At 35.4% G+C, this 19,967-nt stretch overlaps 1 protein-coding gene across 2 annotated transcripts in view; it reads right to left on the bottom strand.

The window, feature by feature from the left end:
- HMCN1 (hemicentin 1) overlaps positions 1-19,967 on the bottom strand; it is a 470,876-nt gene that overhangs the window by 347,644 nt on the left and 103,265 nt on the right. For both annotated transcript variants that reach the window (XM_060643679.3, XM_060643685.3), the window contains exons 3-4: positions 5,176-5,334; positions 3,327-3,449 (exon numbers count right to left, since the gene is read on the bottom strand). In XM_060643679.3, the coding sequence (XP_060499662.1) occupies positions 3,327-3,449; positions 5,176-5,334 (282 nt within the window). The remainder of the gene's footprint in view (positions 1-3,326; positions 3,450-5,175; positions 5,335-19,967) is intronic.

Below are 19,967 nucleotides of genomic sequence, written 5' to 3' on the forward strand. Positions count from 1 at the left end.
TTGATGAACTATAGAGGATAAAGCATAATATTTCACAATTTTCATTAGAAATAAGAGATGAAAAATCGCTTTTGAGTAAAATGTAAGGACTAAGCACACGTGTGGCCCTCCTGCAGTTCTCACGTATGTTAAATGTGCAGCTATCACTGTATCATCAATTTTTCCCAGAGTTGTTTATGTTTATATAATAGAATTTGGAGCAATGAGAAAAGAAAAATGGCTAAATTATATGCTAAAAATTCTGCAAATCCAATTTTAACTCTGTCACTCTGCTTTTTGTTAACAAAATCTTCTACCTTGGTGGCTTTCTTTAAGGAAAGCATTGGCATATACAGTTTCCAGTAACCCCTTCACAGTATCTTTCCTCACACAGGAAATAAAAAAAAAAAAAAAACATCTCTCCAGCCTTTTCCCATTTGGAATGTATTTCCTAGCAATAGCTAGCCATCTGGTTTCTAAAAAACATAGGGGCACAATTTCTCCACTTTGAAAGCAAAATAACATTGTGAGGATTATAAAAATACTAGTTAACATTTATTGGGCACTTACCCTGTACCAGAACTTGTTTGAAACATTTTACACGCATTATCTTATCTAATCTTATAATAACTTTCCAAAATGGATAAGTCTGTTCTCCCTGTTTTACAAATTAGGAAAGTGAAGTTTAAAGAGACCATGTCATGAAGGAATATAGAATTCTTTTCATTTGGGATACATTTATCTTTAGGTAACTGAATACTCGCTTCCAATTGGCTTAAGCAAAACGGTCATTTCCTTAACTCTGGAGGCTTAGCAGTAGGATGGGATTGAGTGTTGACTTAACCCACAGGCTTTGGATTTTCTTAGCTTCTTACTCTCCCTTACATTTGTTTAATTCCCAGAATTATATGAAGATGCCTGCATCAGGTCTGGTATTCACATCCATACAGGATAATATCTAGAAGAGAATTTTTTCAAGATGACTCCAGTTAAATTCCTCTTGAGTCTTAAGTGGCCCAAAGTAGATGAGATGATCTTTCTTGAACCAGATGGTGAGGGGGTTGGGATTCCCATGATGGACAGCTAAATTAAGTCTCACCCTGTTGGCTTCAAACTTCAATTTATAAAAATGGACAATTTTAGCAATGCTTCTCTTTAGTCCTATTCTGCCTAGCTAAATTTCAAGGTCAAAATATCAGCGGGCTAAATTTCTGTTATATACCTGTATCTATAATTTTCAGCAATTTATATCAAGTTTTCATAAATTGTTATTCTTGTAAATTACTTGGTAATTGTCAGAATTGTTAAAAAGTATTAGGACTACAAAAATTATGCATCACACCATTTATTTAATAACTAAAGTGTGTATCTTTGTAGGGCTTATTTTTTCCATTTAAGACAACAATATTTTCAATTTTGTGTTAGTCCATTTTCCCTGGGTATGTGGATATAAATGGGAGTTACATTTATGAGACCCACCATGTTATTTTCTAGCTCTGGGGCCCAACTCCTAATAAAGTCCTATGGTTCTCCCTAAAAGTTCATCCAATTCGTTTTGGGAAGCTCCAAGTTGTGCCTGACTACTCACAGGTTTGAACAACTATTCTTTCAAATGCCCGAAGTGCCAGCCATGTCTCTTCTCGCCTATTCTCTTCTCTAGCACTTTCTGCCAGAACCACCATGTCCACTGGGAATGGCATCTTCTGCCCCATTTTTCTGCAGAAGACCACTGTCACTTTTAATCTGGAACTTCACAACACCCAAAGCAGGTGGTGTCCTCACTGATGCAAGAGAAAGCAATACTCTCCTTACTTATACCCTCTACTTTGTGCTCATGATATTGACTGTACCCCAGAGTGTTATACAATTCCAGATTAAAAACAACTACAAGAGGGCTTTCCTTCACATTAAGGTCAAACATAGCCGATGGGATGGGACAAGAAATCCAGGTCCTGGGGGTTCCTGGGTGGCTCAGTTGGTTAAGTGGCCGACTTCGGTTCAGGTCAGGATCTCACAGTTTGTGAGTTGGAGCCCTGGGTCAGGTGGGCTATGTGCTGACTGCTCTGAGCCTGGAGCCTGCTTCGGATTCTGTGTGTCCCTCTCTCTCTGACCCTTCCCCACTCACACTCTGTGTGTGTCTCTTTCTCAAAAATAAATAAACATTAAAAAAAAATTAAAGAAACCCAGGTCCTGTGAAAGTCTTGTACTCTTCCCCAATTCTTTTCTTTCTAGGTTCCCAAATTCTCATGCAAATGTTCATACAAATAACTGCTAAAGGATTCCCCTGTAGTTGTCAGACCCTGCCCAGGCATTTCAGAATCTCTATCATGGACACAATATGGACTCAAGCCATAACCTTCTTAAGGCTGTTTCTTCCAACAAAAGACTTTTTACACTAAAATAACCTTCCAAGTTTGTATACCATATGCTGATAAAAATATTTTTGCTAGATATTATTCTAGAAATTTGCAATGCCCTATTATTTCCACCATGATGTAATAAGAATTCTTTAGGTATAAGAAGAATTACTGAACCATTTCATTCAAGACTCAAAGGAATCTGTTATGAAATTAATAGAACTTGTTTGGATAACAGTAACCACATCAATCAAATGTGAATTGTGCCTACATAAAACCTTATCTTAGTACTGGCATGCTCCTAGAAACTTAAATGGAAGATAGATAGATAGATAGATGGATGGATAGATAAATAAATAAATAAATAAATAAATAAATAAATAAATAAATAAATAAATTCTTACCATAGTGAGGCCACAACAAGGTAACAGAAAGGAGAAAGAATTGTGACAGACGTATCTCAAACGCTTTTTTAGAAAATACCAAGATTTTCTTAGTATGTAAGTTATAGATTTTATTACCATAAAAAATTTTAGTTACTACATAAGTTACTTACTTATAGTTTTTTTTTACTTTTAATCTTAGAGATTAACATCATTAGAATTTTGCTCGATAACTTTTTCATATTCGACTTCAGTAAACCATCACCCCTTATTTTACCAATTATTCAAAAGCTGTGCATCAGAAATACAAATTGACTTTACTAAACAAGATCTACAAAAATTTTCAATTCCTGTTGAATAAATTTTAAATACATTTATGCTTAAATCTAAATAATACATCACTATAGAATACAATGTATAAACTAATACTATACAAATCTATGCTTCTCCACATTGGTTTAATACTTTTATTGACCTGTGGACTAGGGCGGGGAACAAAAATCTCTTTGCAAACTGTTTTTGAAATCGTATCTGTCACAATTAGGTCAGCCTAACTAATTATGGTAATGTAGTTAATAATAAAGCAGACCCACTTGATTAAACTGACCTCATTAACTTGTTTTTTGTCCAGATGAAACACTTGACCAGAACTTGTAGAGGCAATTTCTTCATAGACTTTATATCCAATATGGCCCCTGTCATCACAGTCTCCAGTGAGCACAAATACAACCTATAATTTTTTTAAAAAAAGAAGACAGTTTAAAGGGTTTTCATAAATCAATATGTATTTATTGACTACCTATTATGTGTTAACATATTACTATTAAACTGGAATACATATATATTATATATACATCTTACATGTATAATATACATATACATACATATGTCTATAATAATACCATACATGTATAATTAATATATAATATATAATATATATATTCCACTCTATATGCATTTTGAAAAAGTGTTTGAAGTCCCTCTTACTTAAGAGGTGGAGCTTAATTTGTTATCTCCAAATCAAAGCATGGACATGTGATTTGCTTTGGGCAGCAGCCCAAGACAAAAGGGACATTCTATCAGTTCTGAGCCTACATGCAAGAGGCCTTGTATATTTCCCCTTGGTCTCTGGTGCTTCTGCCTTATGAAAAGAACATGCCTAAACAAACCTACTGGTCTCAAAAAAAAAAAAGAAGTGAGAAACTCGTGAGACAGAGCCAAGTCACCCCAAAGATCAGCCTAGGTAAGTTAAACCCAAACTATCCCCAGACACACAAGTGAGCAAGCCTTTCCTAGACCAATGGAGCCCTGCAAATATGTTTTAAGCCAGTGAGAGTAGAACAGTTTGTTACACAGGAATAGCTAACTGATACAATGAGTAAGTCTGACTCAGACAAGATTCCACATAGGAGGTAATATTTGAGACACAGGCCTTCTTTGTAGGTCTATGCTCTTGTCAATTCTAGGGATAAGACAGAAAGAAGAACTTTCGGGGTGCCTGGGTGGCTCAATTGGTTGAGTGTCCAACTTCTGCTCAGGTCATGATCTCACAGTCTGTGGGTTCGAGCCCTGTGTCAGGCTCTGTGCTGACGGCTCAGAGCCTGGAGCCTGCTTGGGATTCTGTGTCTCCCTCTCTCTCTGCCCCTCCCCTACTGGCTCTCTCTCTCTCTCTCTCTGTCTTTCAAAAGTAAATAAAAACATTAAAAAAAAAAGAAAGAACGTTCATTAATCCCCCATCATTTCCTCTCTATATTAAAAAACAAGGTATTAATATGCACAAATACTACATATCCACTTATGTTTAAATTAAATGGCACATGTATATTGGAGAACATATATACAGATCAATAGTTGTAATTATTGATTTTTGCCACAAAAAGTATAGACAAAGAGGAGAGGCAACCTCTCACGTGCCATACAGGTATATACCTTGTTTTATTGTGCTTTGCTTTATTGTGCTTCACAGATACTGTGTTTTTTTTTGTTTGTTTATTTGTTTTTTACAAATTGGAGGTTTGTGGCAACCCCGCATTGAGCAAATCTATCAGCACGACTTTTCCAATGGCATTTGCTCGCTTCATGTCTCTGTGTCACATTCTGGTAATTCTCACAGTATTTCAAACTTTTTCATTATTAGTATGTTTGCTATGGTGATTTGTGATCAGTGAGTATGACTTGCTCAGATGATGGTTAGCACTGTCTGGTAATGAAGCATTTTTAAATTAAAGTATATATATTGTTTTTCTAGACATGATAATATTTCACACTTAAGAGAGTAGACTACAATGTAAACAAAACTTTTATGTACACTGGGAAGCTAAAAAATTCATTTGACTTTATTGTGATATCTGCTTTATTGTGGTAGTCAGAACTGAACCCACAATATCTCCAAGGTATGCCTGAATTCCTTCCAGCTGTATTCAGACTGAAAATTTGGGGGGCTGATTCCTACTCACTTGTGACTGTTTCTGTTGGATAAGCTGTAGCACCTCATGAGTGAGCCGATAATCCTTGGACCGTGCATCAGTGAAAACATAGATGAAAGACCCCGGAAGAGAAATTTCCAAGGCAATTTTTATAGCTCCAATACTCATTTCTGGACAATCACCACCACCCTGTTGAGGAGCAGAGAAAAAAAGTGCAATTATTTAACAACAAAAAAGAAAATATTTTAGTTACGATAAGTTGCTCTAGAAGCTCCAGAACTGAACAAGTTCTCTTCACATTTATTTTCTATCAGTTTGCCACTGTATTAATTACTTTAGTTGCCCGGAGATGGAAAAGATATAGAGTTATGTAGAGATAGAAAAAAAAAACAAACCTGTATTTATGGATAAATTAAAAACTCACCCAAAATACACAAAATAATAGAAATTGTTATATACTTTTTATCTAATTAAATGTTGACTCACTTTCTCATTCCCTTACATGACTATTTCATGACATGCCTCTTTTCTTATCCCTCATTTGATGACCTTGTTTCTACTGTACTGGGAAAAGATTAGCAATCAGAAGAGAACTTTCATGAACTCCCACCATGGTGTCTATGAACCTACCTGTAATAGCAGCCACCCGCCTTGCCTTCACGGTGAAGGAATCATCTAGACATAGCTAAGGCTAACTACTCACGTGTGCCTAATCAAAGACATAGCTCCTGTGTGTCCCCTCTCTGGCTGTCCCTTCTCTCTACTCCACTGCCAAAAATTCCTCCTTTACTGGATCATTCCCACCAGCAAACAAACATACTGGTATATCTCCCATATACCGTATATATAACCATATATACCATATATATATATATACCATATATATATACCATATATAGAACTCCCACTTGAGTTTTTGCTCAAATGTTACCTTTCAGAGAAACCATCCATGTCCACCTTATATAAAATACACCCTTTGTCACTCTTTTCACTCTGCTTCATTTTTCCTACGAACACATGATCTCTGTTTTATTTTCTACTTGCATAGGCTCCATATATTTTCCTAAACAAAAATAGTCCTCATCCTAAGAAGAATTCTTGTCACATTTATTTCATTCAAAATTATAGGGGTTTATAGATAAAACTGTAAGTATGCTGTATTTACAATTTTATATATTTTACATTTATGATTATTATTCTTATGTTCCATGTTATCAATGTTCTTCAAAATCACAGGTTTTGGGGGCACCTGGGTGGCTCAGTTGATTAAGCATCTAACTTTGGCTCAGATCATGATCTCGCAGTTTGTGAGATCGAGCCCTGCATCAGGCTCTGTGCTGAGAGCTCAGAGCCTGGAGTTTGCTTCAGATTCTGTGTCTCCTGCTCGTTCTGCCCCTCACCCGCCCATGATCTGTTTCTGTCTCCCAAAATAGACATTAAAAAAAGTTTAAAAAATATCACAGGCTTAAATGATTGCATAATATTCCATTATGTCTACATCCCATAATTTAGTCAACCATTTCTCTACTGTTGAACATTAATGCTCTTCCAAATTTTCCTCTACTATAAATTTGGAAATACAAATCTATTTTATTTTATTATATACATAAAATGTCTGATTACTTCCTTAGCATAGATGTCAATAACTACAGGGCCATGGGAATGGACTTTCAACCAATATGTTTTGAGCAACCAATAAACTGCTTAACACCCCACTAGGATTTAAACATAAAAAGATGAATAATGAGGTAAAGTATCTTGTCCTTAAGGAACTCGTAGTCTAGAAAGCATAAATAAAAAACAAGACAATTTAGGGTTATAGGGGGGTGCCTTATGGTTCTACAGTCCACCAGAATACAGTAAGAGTTCTTTCTTAAAAAGAAATTAATTACTTGATGAAAGTGATATGGTTTTTTCTTTAAACTCTGGAGATTCTACTTGATTCTCTTATTGGGGCTTTTCCCAGGCTCCAAACAGTCTTAGACTGTGATACAATATCCTGAGAACCATAGTTCTAATCAGGGTCAAAAGAGCCAGGCTTCGAACTATTTACACTGCAGCTTGGACAAACCAGAGAATCTTTTCTTGCTTAGAATCCCACTCAAAACTTACAGACTGTGAGTACCATTATATTAAATGAGTTGGAACAGAGCCCCAACTATTATAAAATGATTCTAAAATTAAAACACTCATCAAATATGTCATAATGGTAGGGGGTTGAAAGCTGCGATAACCTGATCTTAACTTCTGAGAAGAAGTTGGCTATAGACTCCCAGAAATTTTACTCAGTTAATGTCCTTTCTATTTTTGCAGGACTTATCAGCTGTGCATTATTACTTATGTGCATTTTCATGGCATTTAGTTTAGCAGATAATACTGTTCTCAAAAACTCGTACACTTGTATCTTCAGACTGTACTTATCTCCCAGATTCCAACTTTACATCTTCAACCACTTATTAAACATCTACTCCTAGATGTTCTATGGGTCTTCACATTTCCGTGTGTCTAAAGTAGAACTCATTGTATTTTCCCTAATTACGTCTTCCCTATTTTTGTTAATCAAACCACCTGCCTCCCTATTCAGGTTCAAACCTGAGTCATCTGGACTCCTCCCTCTTCCTTCACCTAATCAGTAGTCAAACCATTTTCCTTCTACTTCCATCATGAATTTGTCCCCTCCCTTCCTCTTTACTTCCTACAATTCACTCTTCTTATCATTGATTTTGTTACTCATATAGCCTCCAATCTAATCTTCTGCTCTGCCTGCCACCAAACTTTATTTTGCCTGCAGTAAAGAGCTATCTTTATCATGTTCCAACTTAAAATCCTTCACTACTTGGGGCGCCTGGATGGCTCACTCGGTTGAGTGTCTGACTTCAGCTCAGGTCATGATCTCATAGTTCGTGGGTTGGAGTTCCATGTCAGGCTCTGTGCTGACAACTCAGAGCCTGGAGCCTGCTTCGGATTCTGTGTCTCCCTCGCTCTCTGCCCCCCGCCACTAGTGCTCTCTCTCTGTCTCTCAAAAATAAATGAACGTTAAAAAAAAAATCCTTCACTACTTGTGTTGGATCAAATTCTCTTTCTAGTTTCCTATCTCTCCTCCTGCCCCTCTTCATAAATTGCTTCCTTTAAGCTAGGACTACTTCCTGTTCTTTAAATATGCCTCTCGCTTCACACTGTAATGCCGTCAGTGCTTTCATTCATCTTTCTGTTGTTCCATCTCCACTATTAACACTCCTCAAATACACTTCTTCACTCTCCAGATGTACTTTGATATGCTTTACATTTCAATGATATAGCATATTTTCCTCTGCATAAGAGGCGGGAGGATTATCATCTGCAATAAATGTCCTTAAGTGAGCATTTGTTGCTAGGAAAGTGTGAAATAGCTTCTGGGAACATTAATAACTTTAATATATTGCATAGGAATAATTTTTACTCGAAGCCAACTTTGCAAATCCATAACTGCTGGATGGACTGCTCAAAAAACTAGATTCATATTGAATTTTCAAAAGCTTAAACAAAAACATTCCTCAACTGTGCTTGACATCATGCACCTGAGTGTGAATCACAATATAAAAATTACCCATTCCACAAGCATTTGTTGAATGGCCAAGTACACAATACACCTAGCTCCGTGGTAGTATAATTCTAAGGAAAGATTGTCTCTTGCTAATTAATATCACCTAATATCAAGGGATTAGAAGAAATCTTCTATGAACCAAAAGTCAGAACAGCTAAGAAATCTCCAGGGATGCATACTAGGAATGACAGAAAAGATAAATCTTGTCCAGTCAGTAAAGGACAATCTTTGAGCCACTTGACTTGTATTCAAATTTATTCTAAGAGGACCCAGGGATGCCTTAGTTCATCCTACAACATTACCCAGGAGTAGACTCTAGAGATCATTAGAATCCTTGGAAGTTACTCTAAATGAATTCATCTCATTGAGATCTCTCTAGTATGAGATTCATACTAAAACTTGAATGTAGCCCTAAAAAAACACATGTGTTGAGGTGGAACCTCTAAGCCTTTAATTATTGTTTTTTACCCTATAAATTTGAATAGAGCAGTTTAAAACCACGTCTTAATAAAACCTATATGGTCAATAACATTTTCTGTTATTGGAACACCTTATTCTCCTGAAAAAAAAAAAGCCCCTCTGTGAAACACTGAACTTCATATATAGTAAGTTTAATATTGGTTAATACCCAAAGGAAAGAGTGTGATGAATTCACACAACTATAACTCCACAGAGAATTTCACAAATATAATTGCAAATGAAAGGCATTCCTTTTATTTCTTGACTCTTTTATATATATCACACTCTCAAAACAAAGAATTTGACTATTATGGACAAACTAATATAAAGTCTCCAAGCAGCCAGAAATTTGAGGAATGTCAAGTCTAGCGGAAACATTTTGACCTACGTATATCAGAAACCCATACTAGATGTACTTAATATCCCTTAGGAGTGATCTGTGTAGCTTAGTGGTTTTCCTGCTGTGGAAATCAGTGTATTCTTTACAATAAAAATAATTATGCTGCCCTGAATTTCACGTTTGCAGACACAGATTATATTATAATCATATTGATTCCATACCGATTAGAAATTGTTCTCAAGAATAAAACTCTTCTCTTACCAAAATAGTACAATATCTTAAAATTATTATCTTTCTGTCTATACTAGATTAGTGGATAACTGAAAATTAAAAATAATTGTTAAATGATAATTTATATCTCAGTGAAACTATTTATCTATCTCATTATGGATGTAGGTTTTTAAAAGGAAAAATAAGTGTTTTTTTCCAAAAGAAGATTACATATAATTTATATTAAAAACTCCCTATCTGATACCTGAGTTTGATTTTCTAATCATTTTAAATCATAAATAATCACTAAAATTATGCAGAAAAGGAATATTTTAGATATGTGCTGTCCAGTACAATGACCACTAACAAGCCTTGGGAGCTATTGAGCATCTGAAATAATGGCTCATGAGGCTGAGGAATCAAATATTTTTTTCTAATTAATTAAAATTTAAAAAAGTATTAATTTTTCATATCGATGAAAAAATTGGATATACTGAGTTAAATAAATAGATTATAAAAATTAATTTAAACTGTTTTTAAAATTACACATGTGGCTCACATCCTATTTTTGTTGGACAGCACTGCTTTAGAATGATACTTGGTTTTGTTATGCAGGCTTCATTATAAGGTTGTTGCTTTGCACTAAAAGTCTTCCATGAACTTTGCTTTCTGTCAGAAGTTATTAAAAACAAAATTTAAGTAATTTTAATTTACTAAGGCTCAGGAATCAAGTGACAATCTACTCCAAAAATCTATAAATTATTGACTTTAAGTATACATAAAGTTTATAAACAAAGTTTTTGCACATTGATATATATGAAGCTTATCTACAGGTTTGCTAATAATATTTCTCAAATCATTATTTGATCTTCTGATTCTTAAACTCAGTTCTGGCAGAACAGGACTAAAGAGAACCATTGTCAAAATGTCCATGTTTATAAATAAACCTCACAACGTCAGATACTTCAGGTTGATCTATATCAAACTCATGTACAGATTTTAGAATCAGGGGCAATGGGATTATTACTGAAACACTAAAAACAAACCATTTTACATTTTAGTTCCACACTTTAAAAAAGTAGTCCTTTAAAAAGTCTTAACACTTTATGTTTTGATATGAATACCAAATGGGAAAAAACAGTAAGATAATATCCCATAAAACATCTATAATGGAGACATTTAGAATTGATGAACTTGAATCTATGAAAAGTCTCATTAATTTAATTGACACTTTTACTGGTAGTAAGATACCCTACTTGTATTGACTCAATGGATATCTACTCTAAGCCAAACACTAAGAGAGTACTGTCACATACACTATGGTATTTACTCTTTATCTCAATTGATGACGTAGGTATCATTTTTAGCACAATATATTGCCAGAGGACTGAATCTTTAAAATCTCTTCCTAAGGTCACATGACTTTTAAGTGAAAGAACAGAGACTGGAATTCAATTCTGCCTGGTCTGAGCTTTCATGCAAACTCCAGTGAGGCATTTTATTACTTTCATCAACCTCTGTGACTGCAAGCAAGTAGCTTGTAAGAGAAAACTATAAAAGCAAAGGGGAAAAGATTCTCATTCTTCCAGATGCCCACAGAATATTGTACGTTCTTCTATTGTGGCATCTGCTGAGTTGGATTGTAATTTTTATGTTTCCTCCCACTACATCTTTATTCCTTGAAGACCTTAGTAAGTGGTCCATTGTGGTTGGATGAATGAAGGGATAAATGAATGAATAGTGAGTATATGAATGAATGAGACTGTGCAAAACAATCTTGACACAATCTAGGCGTGCTTTCTGTGTTCAACCTGAGCTTTACTCAAGCCTAGCCCATCTCATTTCAAGTAATATAATTCCAGAGCTAGGTCTCCTGAAGTACAAGTGCTTATATATACATACTCTAAGTGGTATACAAAACTAACTCCCTCAAGCTCTCATATCTCTGTATCTCTCTGTCTCTCTGTCTCTCCCTCTCAATCATGGCATGGTGTCAGGTTTAATATTTAACAAAAGAAAACAAACATGGCAATGGAAATGCATCCCCTAAAACCACATAAACCTGCACACATACATGACAATGCAAACTGCTTTTGTTAACTGTGTTTTTATTTGAACTCTGAGATAGAACTTATCTGTATCAGTGGGCATATTCTTGCTCAGTATTTTGATATTCATTTTATCTTCAGAATTCTACTGATAGCTACAACTTACTAAGTTGCCAAAGACACTTCAGATAGAAAAAAAAATGTGTACTGGAAAAACAGAAGCATGTGACCCTTCATAGTAAATGTTGCTCCTGGAATTAAAGAAAAAAACTGTAACCTCAGAGTTACAGTGATAATTATGTTAAAAAATAAATTCCTAGAAAGCAAGATAAAATAGGAATAAACAGAAATCTTATCAGTCAAGGGAGTAATAAAATAGAGATTATCATGCTGTCTTTTCTAAATATAAGACAATGTGGGAGTGGCAATGAACTAAACTGAACCTTTAAACCCTGAGAAGAGTTGGAGAAAAATGAGGTCCCTGTCCAAACCCCAATGGGAAAATGTTCGTCAAACAAGCGATCAGAGTACTGGAAATCTCAGAGCAGGCCCTCACCCATGCCTTATTATGTCTCTTCTAGTCAACCCAATTCAATTCTATTTTCTTCATCCAGTTTCACTGAAATGGTGCTTATACCAGTTGTTTTCCAGGTATGTCTAACTCTAAGCAATGAAAAAATAAAACTTTTTTGGTAGGCTCATGCCTAAGTCCAAAATAAGTATTATTGGCATTATAGTACTTGCCCTTATTCTAACACAACTACAACCTACTAAGCCTTGTTTCAAAGTCAGACTGTATTTTTCCTTCCCACGGAATACTCACTGCTTGAAATGTCTTATTTCTGTAATTTTCCCTTTACCTATAAAATTCAGGAATGAAACTCAGTCTCAAGTTAAACGAGAGTTTACAACCCTCAGTTCTTCTTAAAACACAGTTATGTGATTCTATGAGCAAGAAACAAAAGGTACATGTGGAAACCATTACATTGCATTGAACCTAACATAAAATTTCATTCAAGCAAGTATAAAATAAATTAGAATGACTACAGAACCCTAATGCATCAGTGACATTTGGTCTTCATCACTTGTAGAAACTATGGTGGGGATGTACTGAAAGATAATTGGAGTATTTCAGAGCCCAAACTTCAAATCTCTATAATCAAAATAAAAGTCCAGGCAGTCCACCATGCTGCCCTTTACGAGTTTAGAGAAGGTGGAATCCAAATCAAGGCATCAAAAAACTGTTGACCTTTCTTTCAGATGCATTAAAAGTTAACAATTACAACCATTTCCTGCCTTTCAGGTTATTACCTGCCAGTAGTAACTCTTCAGCAATTGATCTTTCAGTTTGTTGGAACTACCTTCCTGTTTGGCCTAGGAGAAGATTCAGTTCACTTCAGTTTAAATAAAGGATACACTATGTACCGTGCATTCAATATCTTCATTAATAAATCAGAAATTGATATACCTTCATACTACTTAAGAGAATTCCTTCCCGGGGCACCTGGGTGGCTCAGTCAGTTGAGCCTCTGACTTCAGCTCAGGTCATGATCTCATGGCTCATGAGTTCCAGCCCCAAGTCGGGCTCTGTGCTCACAGCTCAGAGCCTGGAGCCTGCTTCAGATTCTGTGTCTCCCTCTCTCTCTCTGCCCTTCCCCTGCTTGTACCCTGTCTCTCTCTCTCTCTCAAAAATAATAAATAAACATTAAAAAATTTTTTTAAATAAAAAAAGAGAATTCCTTCCCTTGCCCATCAAGGATTCCATACCTTTTTATTTTCTTTTCCCACAAAATTAAGACATTATCCTGATCCCTAGTTGGGATTCCTGATCTCTCCTACTATATGGCCTTGTTTGCCCAGAGAGAATGAGCCAGAAGAGGGCAGGGTTCTGGGTCTAAGGTGGCCCTTGCAGCCAGTCATTATCTGCCTATTCAAGGATCAGGCAGGCTTTCTTTCTCCCTGTTTTCCCTGGGTTATGACCCTTCTCTGTTTTACTTAGCACTCTTCAGATTCAGCCTGCCCACTAAAATCTCTGTCTTGCTTTCTACTCCAACACTCACATATGGATCTTATATGCTTCCCAGCACATTTGGTATTATCTGGGTTATTGGGTAGTTAATGGAGATTATAATGTGATTGTGTAATGTGTGTTTTATTTTATGCGTAAAAAATATATTTATACTGCTTATGTTACTTTAGGTCTTGGCAAAAAGATTATCAACACAATGCATTTTTTACTAATAAAATCATTATAATTTATGAACATTATAATATATAGGGAAGTTTGAGACAGACAAATTGTATGGGCTATTTTAGAGCTAACAGTCATTAAACAAAACTGGTGAACTAAGATCTAGATCATCTCACAGGAGGAGATTCCATATATATAAACAGACCAGATAAAGGAGGACTTTCAAAAATCAACATGAATATAGAAGTATGAGACCTGGTTTAAAGTTTATATGAAAAAATCTGAGGGACTGAGCTGGTAACTGCACCTGAATTCAATAATCTGATACCATCACCAAAGAAATCTTATATTGGCTTCAAACATGAAAGAGCTTCTCAGACATAGCTCCAGAGGAGGACCCCAGGTATCATCTGGTGATGAAGATCAGTGCTATTAAATCTCTAACTGGTATTAGTTCATTTCTGATGTATTGATAGGTTTCTGGAAGGGATTCAGACATCTGATGGGGTAACTGGACAAATAATAGTCAAAGTGAGTACTCATACCAAGATTCCACAATTCTTCTTGACATTTTTTCAAGGCCTAAGAATAAAGACAGCTTCTTGAGAACTGCTCTTGATCTGAATTGAGAAAAAAACTCTACATTCATTTTGCTCAAAGTGAGGTTGATAGTTTTCTCTAGGAAATCTGGCTTTAGGTCAAGAAACATTCTCCCCAGGAAAACATTTTGACCTCCATCTTTACCATCACCTAAAAATGGACAAAATCAGATGCAGTACTTATTATGGGGAATAGGGTAATCCTTTGGTTACATAAGTAGCATGTATGGGGTGAATCCAGGCATCATGGGTCAGTGATGCCATTCTGTGACATGTAACTATAGTATTTACTCTGCAATGACTCGTGTATTTACCTTTTGTAACATTCCCATGCATGCACCCTTTGAAAAGAAAATCAAAACTTTTATCATCATAATCCATACCTATGTCATTATGTCTATATTCTGCTTTGAAAAAGTAATCCAATAGTCAGAATACTCTTCTATACTCTCTGTCCTTTGAAGTGCTCATAAAAGATCATTAAGAAATCATCTAGCTATTTGCTTCTGGATAGGGTACCAAGGTGGATAGTTAGAAAAGAGCCAAGCATTCCCACTCAGTGCCCTCCATTCTCTTCCCTCCCTGAGGATTAAGAATTACTTGTCCCTCAGAGAATTCATATGGTCTAGCAGGGAACTCTAGCAGCACATGAAAGTTGTAGTAGATGTTTCATTCAAGCCCCAAGAAGTTTCAACTCTAACAATGAAAATAATCAAAACATCACCTACAAATACAACTAGGTTGTATGGTAGTATGAACACTATCAATCTCTTAAAAGGCATCTTATCCTCGTGTCTCTCCTACGTGTTTATGAGGTCATACTTAAATAAGTTTACCACAGTAAGTAGTGAGAACACATACTGAGCAAAAAGAGCAATTTTGTTTATAATTAACTTTGTCATTTGCTGCTCAGTAATTTCAGGTCAGCCAACTACGCAAACTGATGAGAGGTAGCAGTGAAAGTCAAAATCTTCAAGGAATGAATTCATTTCATTGAGGACGAGACCAGCCCTAGACCTACCATCTTCTTTAATTCTCTACAGCACTATCTTGAAGTAAAATGCAAAACAAATGCTATAAACAAATGTTAACTTGATTGGACTAATAAGGTTACTTAAATCAGTATTTAGAAGGAAAGTAACAGAGTCATAAAGGACACTGTCTTAAGCATTAAATACCTCCCGTTATGTGACCAGCTTTGCTATTTGCCAGTTTGGTGACCTGATTGTTACCTACTATCTCAAAGCTTGAGTATCCTCTTTTGTAAAAGGTAATATTAATATTTGTGTGGGTCTGAATTGAGAGAGACACTTGCAAAATCACAAGGCACATATTCCACAATTGCTGCTCGTTTACGGTATGTTTGGTGATTATTTCCCTTAAAAAAACCTTCAGGGTACTGGAGGTAGTAACACAATAGAAGTAATGATAGCTAACATTTATCAAGCCTTTACTTTGGGCCAGACACTGGTTCTATTATTCTTGAAGCTTTTGCATGTATTATGAGTTACATGTGTTGGACTCATCTCATCTTACCTAAATTAAACACATGCCATTCTTCCTGTAAAAGTGAATACACACACACACACACACACACACACACACAATTTGTACAAAAGAATACTTAAATAGAAATAAAAGCTGCTGTCTTCAGTTGAATCATGTCCAATACCAAAAACGTAAATCACATCTCCCATAGTTTTTCAATAAGTCTATATCTACACTGACATAAAATCCCTTCTTGTTATTTTTATCTAGTCATGTCTTTTTTTGCTTTTCTTAATTTCTTTGTCACATATTAGTTTGATTTTTAAAATTCATTAAGAAAACTTTCCTATAAATTGAGAAATAAAGAACATACTTTTACATAGTAGCATGATTTAGAATATCAGAAATTAGAGGCACCTAGGAGGTTAGGTGTCTTGATTTTGGCTCAGGTCATGCTCTCAGAGTTCATGAGTTCAGGCCCCATGTTGGGCTCTGTACTGACAGCGCAGAGCCTGCTTGGGATTCTCAGTCTCCCTCTCTCTCAACCCCACCCCATTTGCATTCTTTCTCTCTTTCAAAAAAAATTAAAAAATATATATATACAATACCAGAAATTAGATAAAGTGTATACCAAACTGTCATCATAAATTTCTCTTCTATACTCAGCACTATCTTGTCTTCTTCTTTTTAATAGTCTTGGCCTATCTAGCGATGATTTTTCATACTCTCCTTTGGCAGTTAATTCTAACATCAATTGTTTTTACATGACAGCAAAACATTTGTCACCTTAGCCTTAGCCTGCTGCATTTTGTCTATTTACCCTTCTATTCCTGTTAAAGAATTATAATAATTGGACCTTAACCTCATCTTCTTCATAACTCCATCCTGTTCCTATGTGACAATGCTGTTCTACATATTTTTACTCTTATTCCTGCTTTTTTTGGGGGGTCAATGTTGCTAAAAGACTTCACAAAGGAAAATTAAATTATGTGTGAGGATTTTCAGTTTTAGGGACCAACTATCTATATGAAAAAATTGTAATTCCATTATTGTAAAAATATGTTCCTTCTTTTTTTACATTTCAAGTGTCTGACTAATTGCTTTTTGTTCTTTAGAACATTTGGATAAAAGGCTTGAAAGCATATTACTGCCAACACCATTTTTTGATTTCTAAAAATCAAAAGCTTTCTAGTTTCTTTTTTTTAATGTTTACTTATTTTTTGAGAGAGAGAGAGAGAGAGAGCACAAGCAAGGGATAGATAGATAGAGAGAGAGAGACAAAGGATCTGAAACTGGCTCCATGCTGATAGCAGAGAACCTGAGGTGGGGCTCAAACCTATGACCAGGAGATCATGACCTGAGCCAAAGTCAGATGTTTAACCAACTGAGCCACGTAGGCACCCCAGCTTTCCAGTTTCTTATAAAGACTGTGACCTGAGACAAGACTTTGGACTGCATATTTACAGAGATACTAGGTCTCAAAGCTCTGTGGTTTGAATACCATTTATTATCATTTGTCTTCCGTTCTTTTTCCCAGAGAGAAAGCTCAGATGCTTTCCAAGTTGCTTCCATGTATTCCAGATGAAAGATAATAAAGGAAAATAAAATTAATGTTATAAATGTAATGATTTAAGGTGACTGACTTTTTTCTAAGTTTTTCTTGGAAAATTTTAAACTATGTTTCAAGTTATCCATATCTCTGTAAAAAAATAGCTAAGCTTAGTGTAATCTTAATGAGCAATTATTTAATTTACTTCAAACTAAATTTACTTTTCTTGTTTTCAAAACTATTACAAATGTAAGAAAATTATTAACTTAAAAAAATTTGTTTAGGGGCTCCTGGGAGGCTCAGTCAGTTGAGAATCTGGACTTCGGCTCAGGTCATGATCTCATGTTTTATGGGTTTGAGACCCACATTAGCCTCTGTGCTGACAGCTCAGAGTCTGGAGCCTGCTTCGGATTCTGTCTCCCTTTCTCTCTGCCCCTCCCCCGCTCGTGCATTGTCTCTTTCTCTCTCAAAAATAAATAAACATTAAAAAAAATTTTTTTAATTTGTTTAAATCTAAGTAAGCTTTAATAGGACAGCAATTCTTGTTGCTCATGATAACAGTGATTTGCAAGGAGTCACCAAAAATGGTAGAAGGGGAACAGAAGAGGAGTCTGGAAATTATATACAAAACAAAATTTAGTATTTTATACTAAAATTTTATGAAATATGTGAAATTTAGTTTCTAGGCTGATTTATGAAATAATAAAATATTCTTTAAGCAAACACTGAGGAGAAAGAATATATTCTTTAGATTAGGTGTTAAGTGATGATGTAGCCTAGGGCTTTTTCATATTTATGAAATGTTTTCATAAATATGAAAGGTTTTTCATATTTATGTTGAATGAAGGGAAAAAGTAAACATTTGATTTCTTCCCCAACTGGTTGTTCTACTTAAGCATCCTTTTGGATCCCAAGACAATGCAAAAATAAACCCCATAAGATGTAGCCAGTCCAGAGAAAACCTCCAGAGAAATGTACACCCGCTTTCATTCCAGGAGAAAAGAAAAGAAAGAATATAACCCCACGGACTGCCTGTAACAGTCTCAAGTCCAAAAGGTGATGCAGGAGGGCTCTGGGAAGGGAATCAATGGAATATGAGTCAGGAATTATGACCCTTTGCCCTGGAGACAAATTGAGCACAGAGGATAAGCACACTCCTTGAAGATTCCTCAGAACAAAAGAAAGGGAGAGGCAGGAAATCAGGAAGTGCCAGTGCCAGGTCTCATTGAGAATGTAGGGATTTTCATTCTAGCCAGATATTCAAGAATACAGCTCTGCTGTATTTTTGCAGAGAAAAAAGAAATGAATACAGTAAATCCTTTCTTAACGTTCTATCAGCTAGAAATCTCCATTACTTGGCCCTTCTGAATCTCTGTGTAATGCAAGCTGATAATTAGGTTTTTAAGTTATCTTTTGCCTCATCAAAGCTTAAATTATATTTGATATAGTTTTACTGCTAAATATATATTTTTAAAAGAGGCTACCCTCATATAATCCCTATTTAAGTCCACTTTCATGCAGATACTGGTTCATCCCACAGGTGGATCAGAGGCTCAATGAGAGGTACAAGGCCCTTGCTCTTAGTAGCTCATGGTAGACTAAGGCAACATAAAAATTTTAACAAACAGGGGAACACAATTTCTAATTCCCATGGTCCATATAAAGGCTAGAAATTTTTATGTAAATATTTTTTTCAAAGGATCTGGACATCCAAAGTGGCAAAGAATTTGCTATATTGAAGGGCAGAAAAGTAAATTCTAAGTAAGTATGAAGATAATGACTGGGAAAGAATGACACAGTGTAAGAGAAAGGAAATGAGGGATTTTTAGTGGGAAAGACCATCAGAATAAATTTAGTAAAAGAGAAAACTAGCCAAGGGATATATAAATCCATTTAGGTACTTATGAAATATGATTTATTTTAGTATATGATTAAAAATTATAGAGACAGGCACAATAAAATAATCATGATTGAATACATATTTGGAATGCCAAACTTTGGCTTTTTCACCCTATGCCCCAATTATGCTCATACAATACACAGTTGCAAATCAAATCATTCACCCAACAGTGAAACCAAAGTATTAAAACTCCAAACTCTAATTTGGACTGTGTTGATTTGTACACAATGATATATTCATTCATCCTTCCTTTCTTTCATCAAAAAGTGAGCATGTTCAATATGCCATACATTTTGCTGAGGTAATGATGAGCTAAATCAGACATGATTCTTCAGTGTGAAATCCCCACTACTTTGTGATGGAGAAAAGCAGTAATATATGGCCAAACCTTAAGGACAGGGAGGATCTCTGAGCAAGTGGTGTTCAAGATTAGACTTGAATCCTGAATACAAGAT

This window comes from Panthera onca, chromosome F1, assembly GCF_046562875.1.
Source record: "Panthera onca isolate mPanOnc1 chromosome F1, mPanOnc1 haplotype 2, whole genome shotgun sequence".
Classification (NCBI taxonomy): Eukaryota; Metazoa; Chordata; class Mammalia; order Carnivora; family Felidae; genus Panthera; species Panthera onca.